The following is a 12,583-nucleotide window of genomic DNA, read 5'->3' as shown; positions in this document are numbered from 1 at the left end:
ATATTAATGCACTGCTCAGGTGGGCAGAAAGAACAAATTCAATCCAAGGATTTACGAAGCAAAAATTTCCAGAGGAGAAACAAAACAGGGAAATAAACTATAACTGAATGTTAATAAATGTGGAAGAAATGAGATGCCAGGGATCCCTGAGGTAGCAGAATGAGTTGATAAGATGGTTAAGAAAGCTTGTGAAACATTTTCATGTATTGATCATGGCAGAAATATCTTTCTACAACTGAATGGAAAACTAATTAACCCACAAAGAGATTACTTTTTACAATACCAATGACCATCACTGAAGAAGGATGTGACAGCAGTAGAGAGAGCATGGAGGTTGCTAGACTGTAGATGTTGATTTATGAGGAAATAATTGACAAACTGAGGCTGTTTTCTTTGGAACAAAAGAGCTGACGGGTGATTTAATTGAACTACATGAACTTATGAAATGCCTAGGAAGGGTGATTAGGAAGGACTTATTTCCTTTAACAGACTGATTATTAAATGAGGTGAGGAGGAAGATTTAAGTCTAGTTGGTAAAATAATTAGAAGTGAGTTGAGGCAGAAAGAATCCTGCAAAATGTGATAGAGGTCTGAAACGCTTTACTTGAAAATATTGTAGGGGAGCCCTAAAGCAGCTAATCTGTATCTGTATGAGTATTTCACGTTCTGTAATCAATAAGACTGAAGAATAGATGTAGGTATTTTCATTGGCATGGAGCAGTACTGTATTCCTGTGCCATAAACCTATGTGATTTTACGATCCTGAACTCAGTGGTGGCTGCCACATTTGCCAAAATAGGAATACTGTTTGTACCTCATCATTGAAAGATCTTTGGGGAGTTTATGAATATGAACTCCTTCATTTGTCAAAATAATCCAAAAGCATTTTATGATCTTTACTTTGTGTTTATTTCAAATTTCAATCAAGATCCTTGGCTGAACTTTAAATGTCTGGAATACTTTGAATAGGAGGTGTAGGTGGAGAAATGGGACGAGGCAGATTAATAATTTTTTCGCAAACTAGAAAGGGCATGGGGGTTTTTCCTATTCTGTAGTATCCTATGACTCCAAACTGGAATCATGTGACATCATCAAAAATGATAATTAGACCTCATTTATTTTCTTAGTAAACTAGCAATGTATGGTGAAAGCTTGTGATTTTTTGATCCCACTGTTTAGGACAAAATGTTAAAGACGTTGAGCACAATCACTTGGGAAGAATTCAGTGACAAAGGAAAATTTCATTTTAAACGTCTTGTGATCCTTATTGGTGATTCTGGTTGTGCTCTGTGGCAAAGGCAGGTTTATTCCAAGTATCAGGATTACAAAAATGTATTTGGTGACATATGCTTCACCATTAGAACATTACAGCACAGGACCAGGCTCTTCGGCACACAATGTTGTGCCAAGTATTCTAAAAAGTAAATCCAAGCCCCCCAAAAAGTAATCCATCCTGCCTACACAATGTACATATCCCTCTATCTTCCTCATATTCATGTGCCTATCTGAATGTGTCTTAAAAAACCTCTAATGTAGCCTCTACTACCATACTAGGCAGCGTATTCCAGACATCCACCAGTCTCTGAGTAAAAATCTTACCCCTCACATCCCCTTTGAACCTACTCCCTCTCAACTTCAATCCATGCCCTCTGGCATTGTCCGAGAGAACCCTTAGCTCCTTCTATGGGGAGCTCTAACCAGCTGGCTTGAAAATTACCTGAAGAGCAATGATGGGAACTCAGTAATAAGTCCCACACATAAAATTTGCTGGTGAACGCAGCAGGCCAGGCAGCATCTATAGGAAGAGGTGCAGTCGACGTTTCGGGCCGAGACCCTTCGTCAGGACTAACTGAAAGAAGAGATAGTAAGAGATTTGAAAGTGGGAGGGGGAGGGAGAGATCCGAAATGATAGGAGAAGACAGGAGGGGGAGGGATGGAGCCACCTCCAATGGGATCCCACCACTAAGAACATCTTTCCCTCCCACCACCCCCCCCCCGCTTTCCTCAGGGATTGCCCCCTACGCAACTCCCTTGGCCATTCGTCCCCCCCTCCCCACCAAACTCCCTCCCGGCACTTATCCTTGTAAGCAGAACAAGTGCTACACATGCCGTCACACTTCCTCCCTTACCACCATTCAGGGCCCCAGACAGTCCTTCCAGGTGAGGCGACACTTCACCTGTTAGTCAGCTGGGGTGATATACTGCATCCGGTGCTCCTGATGCGGCCTTCTATATATTGGCGAGACCTGACGCAGACTGGGAGACCACTTTGCTGAACACCTACGCTCTGTCCGCCAGAGAAAGCAGGGTCTCCCAGTGGCCAAACATTTTAATTCCACGTCCCATTCCCATTCTGATACGTCTATCCACGGCCTCCTCTACTGTCAAGATGAAGCCACACTCAGGTTGGAGGAACAACACCTTATATTCCGTCTGGGTAGCCTCCAACCTGATGGCATGAACATTGACTTCTCAACCTTCCGCTAATGCCCCACCTCCCCTTCATACCCCATCTGTTATTTATTTATTATTATTTTTATTAATTTTTCTCTCTCTCTCTCCTTTTTCTCCCTCTGTCCCTCTCACTATACTCCTTGCCCATCCTCAGGGCTTCCCCCCTCCCCCTTTCTTTCCCCCTAGGCCTCCCATCCCATGATCCTCTCATATCCCTCTTGCCAATCAACTTTCCAGCTCTTGGCTCCATCCCTCCCCCTCCTGTCTTCTCCTATCATTTTGGTTCCCCTCCCCCTGACACTTTCAAATCTCTTACTGTCTCTTCTTTCAGTTAGTCCTGACAAAGGGTATCAGCCCGAAACGTCGACTGTACCTCTTCCTATAGATGCTGCCTGGCCTGCTGCGTTGCTTAAAACTCCAGCATCTGCAGATTTCCTCGTGTTTGCGTAAGTAATAAGTCCTTTTTTTAGTAATTTGATCAGATTTAGATGGAGAAATAACTTCAAACGTAGCTGGTTGAACCTACATATTGTAAAAGAGGCGTGTTTCTTGATTTGTCAGTCTTTCACAAATTCTGTGAAGTTGGCATTAAATCTTTTTGTCACTACCGATCCACTAAATCAGTAGAACTATATAGTATGCTTAACACAATGACACCACTAATATGCATCCACCAATAGCACCTGCAGTAAAACGAAAAGCAGTTAAAATGCTCTGACTAAATTAGCAATCAATATGTGAATACAAGAACTGAAAAATGGCCCTTCCTTTTCGGAATCAATGTTCTGCCAAGTGCAGGTGAGGTGAGGAACATAAATCGAGAGGAAAGAGCTGGTGTTTGTAGCGGAATTGAATAATAAACTCAGTAAATGATTTTTTTTAAATGGGAAGTATTACATAGATATGACTGTACTATTTGACATTGCTGTGTTTGCCAAGCTCGGCAATTAGCTTGCAGACGTTTCATCACCAGTCAAGGTGAAATCCTCAGTGCACAGTATTTCTGGGAGTGCTGGTGTTTATATAGGTCCCCATTTTCTTGCCTTGGTCCTGATTGGCTACCCCTTCAGTTGACCTTTGAATTCTATTGGCTTGCATTTATTTGTCTCTTGGGCATTTGTGGATAGTGTCTATTTCAATATGTTTGTTTATGAAGTTAGCAGGAGAGAACCTGCTTCTAAAACTTCTCACGCCTGCCTCATGTTTGCCTGTGCCAGATCCTCTGCGGTATCCTCCTCAGTCTTCATGTACCGAGATCAGCGACAGTATATCATGTTTCTGTTCCACCAGTTTGCATTCTCATACAAACGAGTTAAGAGTTTATGTCCTGTTCTTGAATATTCTGTATTCTAATTGGACTAGGAGGTCATGTAATATATACACTTTACAACAGGAACAGGAATGCGTAATAAAGAGGAGCTTATAATCATAATATTTATAGTTTTATTGTATTATGTATTCTACCATTTTAATATTTTGGTATCCATTTTCTCCACCTTCATGTGTCAGTACACAGAGAGTTGACATTACAGCACTGGTAAAACCAGCTGCCACTTGCTGGTTAATTGCATACTGATTTTGACTGACTGGTCACAGTTCAGGAGGCCTTTAAAAATGCTGAAGTCTGCATGTGGTTGTAGGATGTCCCCAGGCATTGGTGTATTGAGACGAGGCAGGGAGCACAGAACACTTTTAGCTGTGAGGAGAAGGAAGAGATGGAAAAGAAAGATTCAAAGCAGAAGCCATGGCCAAGCTATTCAGGATAATATCATTTATTGAATTTAACCCTGTAAACATTAGACACCATAGCAAAAAAAAAACACCCTACATTATTTTTAAAGGAAATAAATAATATGAACTCAGGACTCTTCTCGCAATGTGCGGAAAAAAACTGATCATATTGCTAAAATTTAACTCTGCTTTGTAGATTTTAATTAATGTAATGAATAACTAACTCTGAAAGATGCACAATTAGTCAATAGATGCTTTGATTTCTGTAAGCATTTAAAATGAGCTATCTCATAGCTAAGTTCTTTAAGATTACAATGCAAGGATATACATGCAATGAAATGGAGATGCAATATTTTCAATGGCTAATTTGTTCTACAAACTAAACGTGTTCTTTCAATAGTCTTTCTGAAACATTTGTTAACTTAATGCAAAATCAAAATATGTGGCATAAAAGATTAGTTTAATTTTTGCATGATGTCACATTTACAATTTCCTAAACCTTACACCAAATATTTATTAACCAAGCTGTTATATGTGTGCATTCATAAACCTAAAATTAAATGCAACTTTTTCTAAATAAAGGATGACAAGATGTAAATCATTTATCAATTAATAATATCAGAATAGATTTTGTATTACAGGTGGGCAGCTAATTGCAGGTCAATGTTGTACACACATTGCTTACATATGAATGTGATTAGACATATTAATGACATTTACTGGAAATTTATGAATATGTTTACCGTAGAAACTGTGGATGGATTAATAGTGCAGTATTTTCATTTACAGACAAAGTTCCCAAAGCAGCAAAGGCACCAAGTAAGAGAGATTTTTTTGTATTAATAGCATAATATTGTTATCATGTGCATGCTCAGAATGGACGTTTATCATCACAGTATTTCACAGGTGTATAAATTCTTGGCAAGGGCAGGAAAGCCTTGAAAAATAACAAAGGGGATAAAGTCGAAAGAATTGTATCTGAGATAATCAAAAAGTAGAATCAATTTAAAGTTCTAAGGTTCAAAGTAAATTTATTACCAAAGTACATAAATGTGGCACCATGTACAACCCTGAGGTTCTTTTTCTTACTGGCATATTCAGTAAGTCTATAATGATAACAGAACCAATGTAAGTCTGCCCAGCTAGGGTGTTCAACCAGAGTGCCGAAGACAACAAACGTTGTAAATACAAAAAGAAGAAAGAGTAATAATAAATAAACAATAAATATCGAGAACATGAGATGAAGAGTCCTTGAAAGTGAATCCATTAGTTGTCAGACATTTCAGTGATGGGGCAAGTGAAATGAAGTTGAGTGAAGTTATCCCCTTTGGTTCAAGAGCCTGATTGTTGAGGGCTAGTAACTTTTCCTGAACCTTCGGGTGTGGATCTTGAGGTTCCTGTACTTTCTTCTTGATGGCAGCAGTGAGAAGGGGGCATGTCCTGGGTGTTGGGGGTCCCTGATAGTGGATGCTGCTTTCCTGCAACAACAATTCATATAGATGTGCTCAATGTTTGGGAGGGCTTAACCATGTTGGGCTAGGCTGTATCCACTTCTTGTAGGATTTTCCATTCAAGGCCTTTGGTGTTTCCATGCCATGCAGTGATTCAGCCAGTCAATGTACTCTCCCCTACACACCTACAGAATTTTGTTAAAGTTTTAGAGGTTATACTGAGTCTTTGAAAACTCCTAAGGAAGTAGAGGCACTGCTGTGTTTTCTTCACTTAATTGCTGGGTCCAATACAGGTCCTCTGATATAATAACACTTCCGCATTTAAGGTTGTTCACCTTCTCCACCTCTGATCCTCCGATGAAGACTGGCTCATAGACCTCTGGTTTCCTTCTCCTGAAGTCTATAATCAGCACCTTGGTCTTCTCGGCTTTGAGTAAGTGGTTGTTGTTATGACACCACTCCGATAATTGCAAGAGGAACAAAACTTTGTCCATATTGTATCTGGACCCCAAACACAGTGACAGCAATTAGGAGTGTACTGTGCAAAACTGTTAGACATATATAGAATTTCATGACATAAGTGATGTTGAACATGATTCTGACATGGATCTCTATCGTGGATCGAGAGTGGGAAGGGGGCAGTGAGAGACAAATCATGGTTAGGGAAAGGGGAAGGGAGCAGAAAGCACCAGAGAGACATTCTGTAATAATCATTAAACCAGTTCTTTGGATTCAAATGACCTTGCTGGATGTCCCAGGGCTGGATGCGATCTGCACCTTCGCCACCCCTCCCACCCCAACACCTTCTCTGCCACATGTCCCACAGACCCCCCCACCCGACCCTCCCCGCAGAATTCCACCCTCGCTGTTCTCAGCATCCTTTGCTCCTGCCTGATTTACAAACTCGATCTTCGCTCCACATTGATAAATACAGTACTGTGCAAAAGTCTTGGGCACCCTAGCTATATATATATATATATATATATATCTAAGACTTTTTAATAGTACTGTAAATAACGATATTAGAGATTTATGTAACATGGATACTGAAATAATAATGGATATATATACAGATTGAATAACTCAAATTAGCTGCAATAATATGGAAGATGACTTTGCAAAATGGTTAAAAGATTGTTTTCCAGATCAACATATGAGAAACCAGTGAAGGTGGTGCAGTACACAGCAAGTAAATCAGTTGTCTTGTAGCTCCAGTGACCTGGGTTTGATACTTGTGCCTGGCACTGTCTGTTTATACACAACCACCCATGGTTTCCAATTCCTTCCTATGTTCTAAAGATGGGACATTTTGTTAGCGGATATGTGGGTTGTAATGTTGATTGGCTACTGTTAATTTGGCCTAGTGAGTAGATGAGTTGATTAAGAAAGTGGGGAGAACAAATTAAATGGAAAACTGGTGATGGAATGGGATTGCTCTGTACAACAGCATAGATTTAGAGGATTGAGTGGGCTGAGGAGTACCTGATGATGGATGCTGCTTACCTGCAACAACGTTTCATGTAGATGTGCTCAATGGTGGGGAACACTTTACCCGGATGGACTAGACTGTATCCATTTTTTAAGAGATTTTCCATTCAAGGGCACTGGTGTTTCCAAAGCAGGCTGTAATGCAACTAATCAATATACTTTCCCCTACACACCTTTTGGAATTTGTCAAAGTTTTTGGATGTCCTGCTGAATTTTCACAAACTCCTAAGGAAGTAGAGGCACTGCTGTGCTTTCTTCATAATTGTACTTAACTCAGAAACTGCTTAAGTCCTGGGATTTTCATGCGCTATGGCCTCTAGAGTTTGCAGAGAGTGGTGCAATTGGAAAAAAAACATCCAGTGAGCGGTGGTTCTGTGTGCAAAAACACTTTGTTAATGAGAAAGATCAGAGGAGAATGGCCAGACTGGTTCAAGCTGACAGGAAGTCGACAGTAATTCAAATAATCACATGCTACATGAGAGGTGTGCTGAACGCACAGCAGGTCAAACCTTAAAATGGATGGGCAGAAAACTTTGAACATACAGGAGGTACCTAATAACGTGGACATTGAGTGATAAACAAGAGAGAATCTGCAGATACTGGAAATCCATTGGGCATATGTTTTAATAATGAAAGAAGCAATATGAATTACAAAGGCTGATCAAATTAGCTTGATGCCTTAAAAATAATGCATTCAGTGGTATAGTTAGACTGGTTATAAGGCAGATGGTATGTCCTGACTGGCTGAATAACTGCCTTCATTCACTTTGGCTTAGTGAAGCGGCTGATGCAGAGCAAGGCCATCTGTTGTAAAGAGGCTTCCACCCAAATCGCAAGATGTGACAACTAGTGCTATTAACTTGCAGCTGTTAATTTACACCTCCCTTCTTCTTCCTCTTGCTACGCTGTAATGCTCACTGAAGGGGATGATTAACAGGGGTGGCAAGCAGGAGAATGTGCCTCAGAGCAGATACATGCAGAGCCATCTTTAATTTGCCAGTCACCAGGCTGCAGTCTGCATGCTGGACTGCTCTGGCTTTGGATCCAAACACACTTCTGCCCGGGGGGTTTATTTTCCCTTCATGTTTGCCAGTGACATCTTCGTCAGATCTCATTTCAGCTTTCCAAATGAGTTTCAGGGCAGGGAAGAGTTGAAAAAAATCTTCCTCCCTTTTCTTCCCCTTGTTAATGGTCTTCTTCCTCTTCGCATAATTATCTGTACTCATAATTAGAACGTCATGCCCTGATCTGCACTTAGGGGCATGGACAATTGTTCAAGGCTGATCTTTCCATATTATCAGCACACTGCCTTTCTGCTAACACCATCATCTCTCCCCAGCTGGATGCACTAACTTAAAGCAGCACCTGGCAGAGTAACACACACAGAATGCTGAAGGAACTCAGCAGGTCAAGCAATATCTATGGAGAAGAATAAAGAGCTGATGCTTCGGACTGAGACTCTTCATCCGGACATCTGATGCATTGGCCTGAAACATGGGCTCTTTATTCCTCTCCATAGATGCTGCCTGAAATGAAAACCATCTCCCATATCTTTCTGTGCTGAAGTCTGGAAGCTCAAAGCAAGCAGAACAATAATCAGAAGTAGACTAAGAAGATGTACAGAGTTTATCGCATTAAAAAAATGCCTTTTCAGAGACCACAAGGTGTCAGGATTTCAGCTGTCACCTGTCTTGTCAAAGACCAATCCTGGTGATTTTTACTTCAGCTGTCCTTTCCAGGATCCTTTCCTGTGCTCCAATCTGAAACAGCACCTAACCATGCATTTCTAGGTTTAGTACAAGTTTTAGGCCAATGAATTTCCATTTACTCAGTCCATATCATGTTAGAAATGGCCAAGTAAACTTCTTCTTGTACTTATTCTCATTTATACTTGAGAAGGATTTTTTACAAAGCTCTTTTGATTCATTCATTTTCATTTTTTTTCTGCAAACATTGATGGGAAACCCAGATTTCTTCAATCTCTTGTATTTTTGACAGAAACTCAGGAGAATTCCTACTGCAATTCAAGGCCATTCCATCTAACTTAATTTATTGTGTAATGTTGCCTGTTAATAAACTTAAGTAGGATATTGCTCTGAGGATTTCATCTGATTTCATTAATACTTTTCATTCCAAGCCTATCTGTTTCACTTCAACTGCTCATGCATAATCACTCTGGCCCTGGCATATTCTTCTTATTTCTTTAACATGCCACTCGATCTGTTGTTCCATCTGACCAAAGGCATTTCTCCAATTTACCACACTCTGTGAGAGCAGATTTTCACATTGTCATCTGGATTATCTTGGAAAAAAAAATGTGACTCTCTCAAGCTGTTTCGATGTCACAAAACCACAATGCAGACGGAATGATCAATGTCAATCCCTAGCAGATTGCTCAAAAAACAGAGTTTATGTTTATTTTTTTGAATTTTCGCCTTCTGAATCCATTGTCTGAAATGCCTTAAATGTAAAACATCCTTTACTGAACCTATGATTATTGTTTTAAGCTCTGGCATGAGCAAATTGATCATTCCTTTAATATTTCAACAGCACACAATGCACAGAGTTGTTCTCTTTAAGCTGTCAAATGTGTTGCTGTAGAGGAGTTCAGAATAAGATTCGGAATCAGAATCAGGTTTAATATCACTGGTATATATCACAAAATTTGTTGTTATGTGGCAGCAGCACATTGCAATACATAGTAATAAAACTGTGAACTACAGTAAGAATATATGTTACATTGAATAAGTAGTGCAGAAATGTAATGAGGTTGCATTCATGGGTTCAATGCCCATCCAGAAACCTAATGGCAGGTGCGAAGAAGCTACCATGTCAAGTACCATGTCAAGTCCTGGCCCTGGCGGCTTCCCAGTTCCGAGTCAAGTCCTGACCCTGGCAGTCTGTGATTCCTGTCCTACCCCCTTGTCTGAATCCCTTCTCTGCCCCCTCGCCTCTAGCCCTCGTCTGCAGCCCCCACCTGCACTTCGGTCTAGTTCCATCACCGGAGCTAGATAGGTACTGTCTGGTGTTCATTCGTGTTGGTCTTGTCTTGTCTTGTCCTCACTTCCATGGGGTAAGTCTGGCCGTCTTGCCGTTGCCCTGCGGGAAGCCATGTCTTGTCTTGTCCTGTCCTCGCCTCTGTGGGGTAAGTCAGGCCGTCTTGCCATTGCCCCGCAGGGTGTCATGTCTTGTCTCGTCTTGTCCTCACCCCTGTGGTGTAAGTCAGGCCATCTTACAGTTGCCCCGCGAAGGGTCATGAGTCCTGGCCCTATATCCTGTACCCAAGGAGGGGTCCCGGCTCTCTGTTCTGTGTGTGAGTCCCGGCCCTATGTCCTGTACCCAAGGAGGGGTCCCAGCTCTCTGTTCTGTGTGCGAGTCCCAGCCCTATGTCCTGTACCCAAGGAGGGGTCCCGACTCTGCGTTCTGTGTACGTGTCCATGGTTCCATGTACCTGCTCACCCGAGACCGAGGCTCTGTCTTCCCATGTTCCTCCTCTCCCTAGCCCACGTCATGTCCATGCCTGGTTCTGGGGTCCGAGCCCAAGGCAAGACCCAGGTACTGGGTCCTTGCCCAGTCTCTGGCTCGGAGTCCATACCCTAGCCTCTTCATGTCTCCTCTAGTTCTGGGAGCCGATTCCGAGTCCAAGCCCAGACCCTCGGTCCCAGCCTAGTCATAGTCCTGAGTCCTTATCCTGTTCGCTATTCCTGCTTCTGTCTTGCTCTCCTGGTATCGTACAATAAACTAAACCGAAGTAATCTCTCAAGGTGTGTCTTACATTTGGGTCCACCCTTGCTCCCAATGCCCCGCCATTGTGACAAAGAGGGCATACCCTGGGTATTGGGGGTCCTTAACAATGTGAGTCCTTGATAACGGATGCTGCCTTTTTGAGGCATCACTCCTTGAAAATATTTTGAGGCATCCCTGCTTTGTGTCAGCTTGACCTAGTGAGCAGATCAGCAGGTTTTGGGTTCAAACTCGAAAACGTTTTGAGCACATATGTAAAACAGACACTGACATTTATTGCTAAATTGGTGCTGCCTTTTAGCCAAGCAAACCTTTAAAAGTGATAGCAAGCCTAAGCAAAATCCACCTGTTGCAGATATTAGAACTCTTGCATTTCGTGTGCCAGAATAATGAAGGAGGTTTCTTGAATTATTATACATGAAAATGAATAGAGTTCCTTATTATCATCTTGCAATATCAAAGATAAAGATGGGCTTTATTTATCACATATACATCAAAACATTAAAAAACACAGAGAAATGTGTTATTTGAATACTATCAAATCAGCAAGAATTGTGCTGGGGGCAGCCTGGGTCTCCACACTTCCGGTGCTAACATAACATGCCCACAACTTACTGACACAAACCCAGATGTGGGAGGAAACCGAAACATCCAGAGAAAGCCCACTCAGTCACAGGGAGAACGTACAAATTCCTTACAGACAGTGGCAGGAATTGAACCCGGATCAGTGATCACCGGCACTGTAAAACTAATGCATTAACCACAATGCCACCATATTGGTGTCCTTAGTCATCAACAGAACCAAGCAAAGAGAATCCTTCAAAATAATTTAGCATGTAATGTTTTGGAGATACTGTAAAAGTATTTGATGACATATAAAAACAAGCTTTCTTTCAATTACATTTTATCGCTGGTGATGACCATAATCCTCGATTTGCACTTTCAGCTTTAAAGAGGACATTTTCAACACATTGTTCCTGCATTTTTATATATCTAATTTTACACTTTCTTATAAAAGGACAAAATGCAAAATCATCATGCCATTTACCAAACATGACTCTGTATAGGAAAGATCACCCACCAGGTTCATGAGCTGGACATTTGCAGGCAGATACTTCAGCCTTCATAACAAAGGGAGTTGCATATAGAACATAGAACATAGAATAGTACAGCACAGTACAGGCCCTTTGGCCCACAAGCCCCCACCTTAGATTCCTCCATATACCTGTCTAGTAGTCTCTTAAACTTCACTAGTGTATCTGCCTCCACCACTGACTCAGGCAGTGCATTCCATGCACCAACCACTCTCTGAGTAAAAAACCTTCCGTTAATATCCCCCATGAATTTCCCACCCCTTACCTTAAAGCCATGTCCTCTTGTATTGAGCAGTGGTGCCCTGGGGAAGAGGCACTGGCTATCCACTCTATCTATTCCTCTTATTATCTTGTATACCTCTATCATGTCTCCTCTCATCCTCCTTCTCTCCAAAGAGTAAAGCCCTAGCTCCCTTAATCTCTGATCATAATGCATACTTTCTAAACCAGGCAGCATCCTGGTAAATCTCCTCTGTACCCTTTCCAATGCTTCCACATCCTTCCTATAGTGAGGTGACCAGAACTGGACACAGTACTCCAAGTGTGGCCTAACCAGAGTTTTATAGAGCTGCATCATTACATCGCGACTCTTAAACTCTATCCCTCAACTTATGAAAGCTA

At 41.6% G+C, this 12,583-nt stretch overlaps 1 protein-coding gene across 1 annotated transcript in view; it reads left to right on the top strand.

Moving 5' to 3' along the window:
* The window catches only part of LOC134338322 (triadin-like), a 426,556-nt gene that overhangs the window by 400,917 nt on the left and 13,056 nt on the right, over positions 1-12,583 (top strand). Inside the window, exon 43 of the mRNA XM_063034074.1 lies at positions 4,975-5,004. Coding sequence (XP_062890144.1) covers positions 4,975-5,004 — 30 coding nt within the window. The remainder of the gene's footprint in view (positions 1-4,974; positions 5,005-12,583) is intronic.

This window comes from Mobula hypostoma, chromosome 2 (assembly GCF_963921235.1).
Source record: "Mobula hypostoma chromosome 2, sMobHyp1.1, whole genome shotgun sequence".
Classification (NCBI taxonomy): domain Eukaryota; kingdom Metazoa; phylum Chordata; class Chondrichthyes; order Myliobatiformes; family Myliobatidae; genus Mobula; species Mobula hypostoma.
Note: the sequence above shows the minus strand (reverse complement) of the source record. Positions and strands in the feature narration are given on the sequence as shown.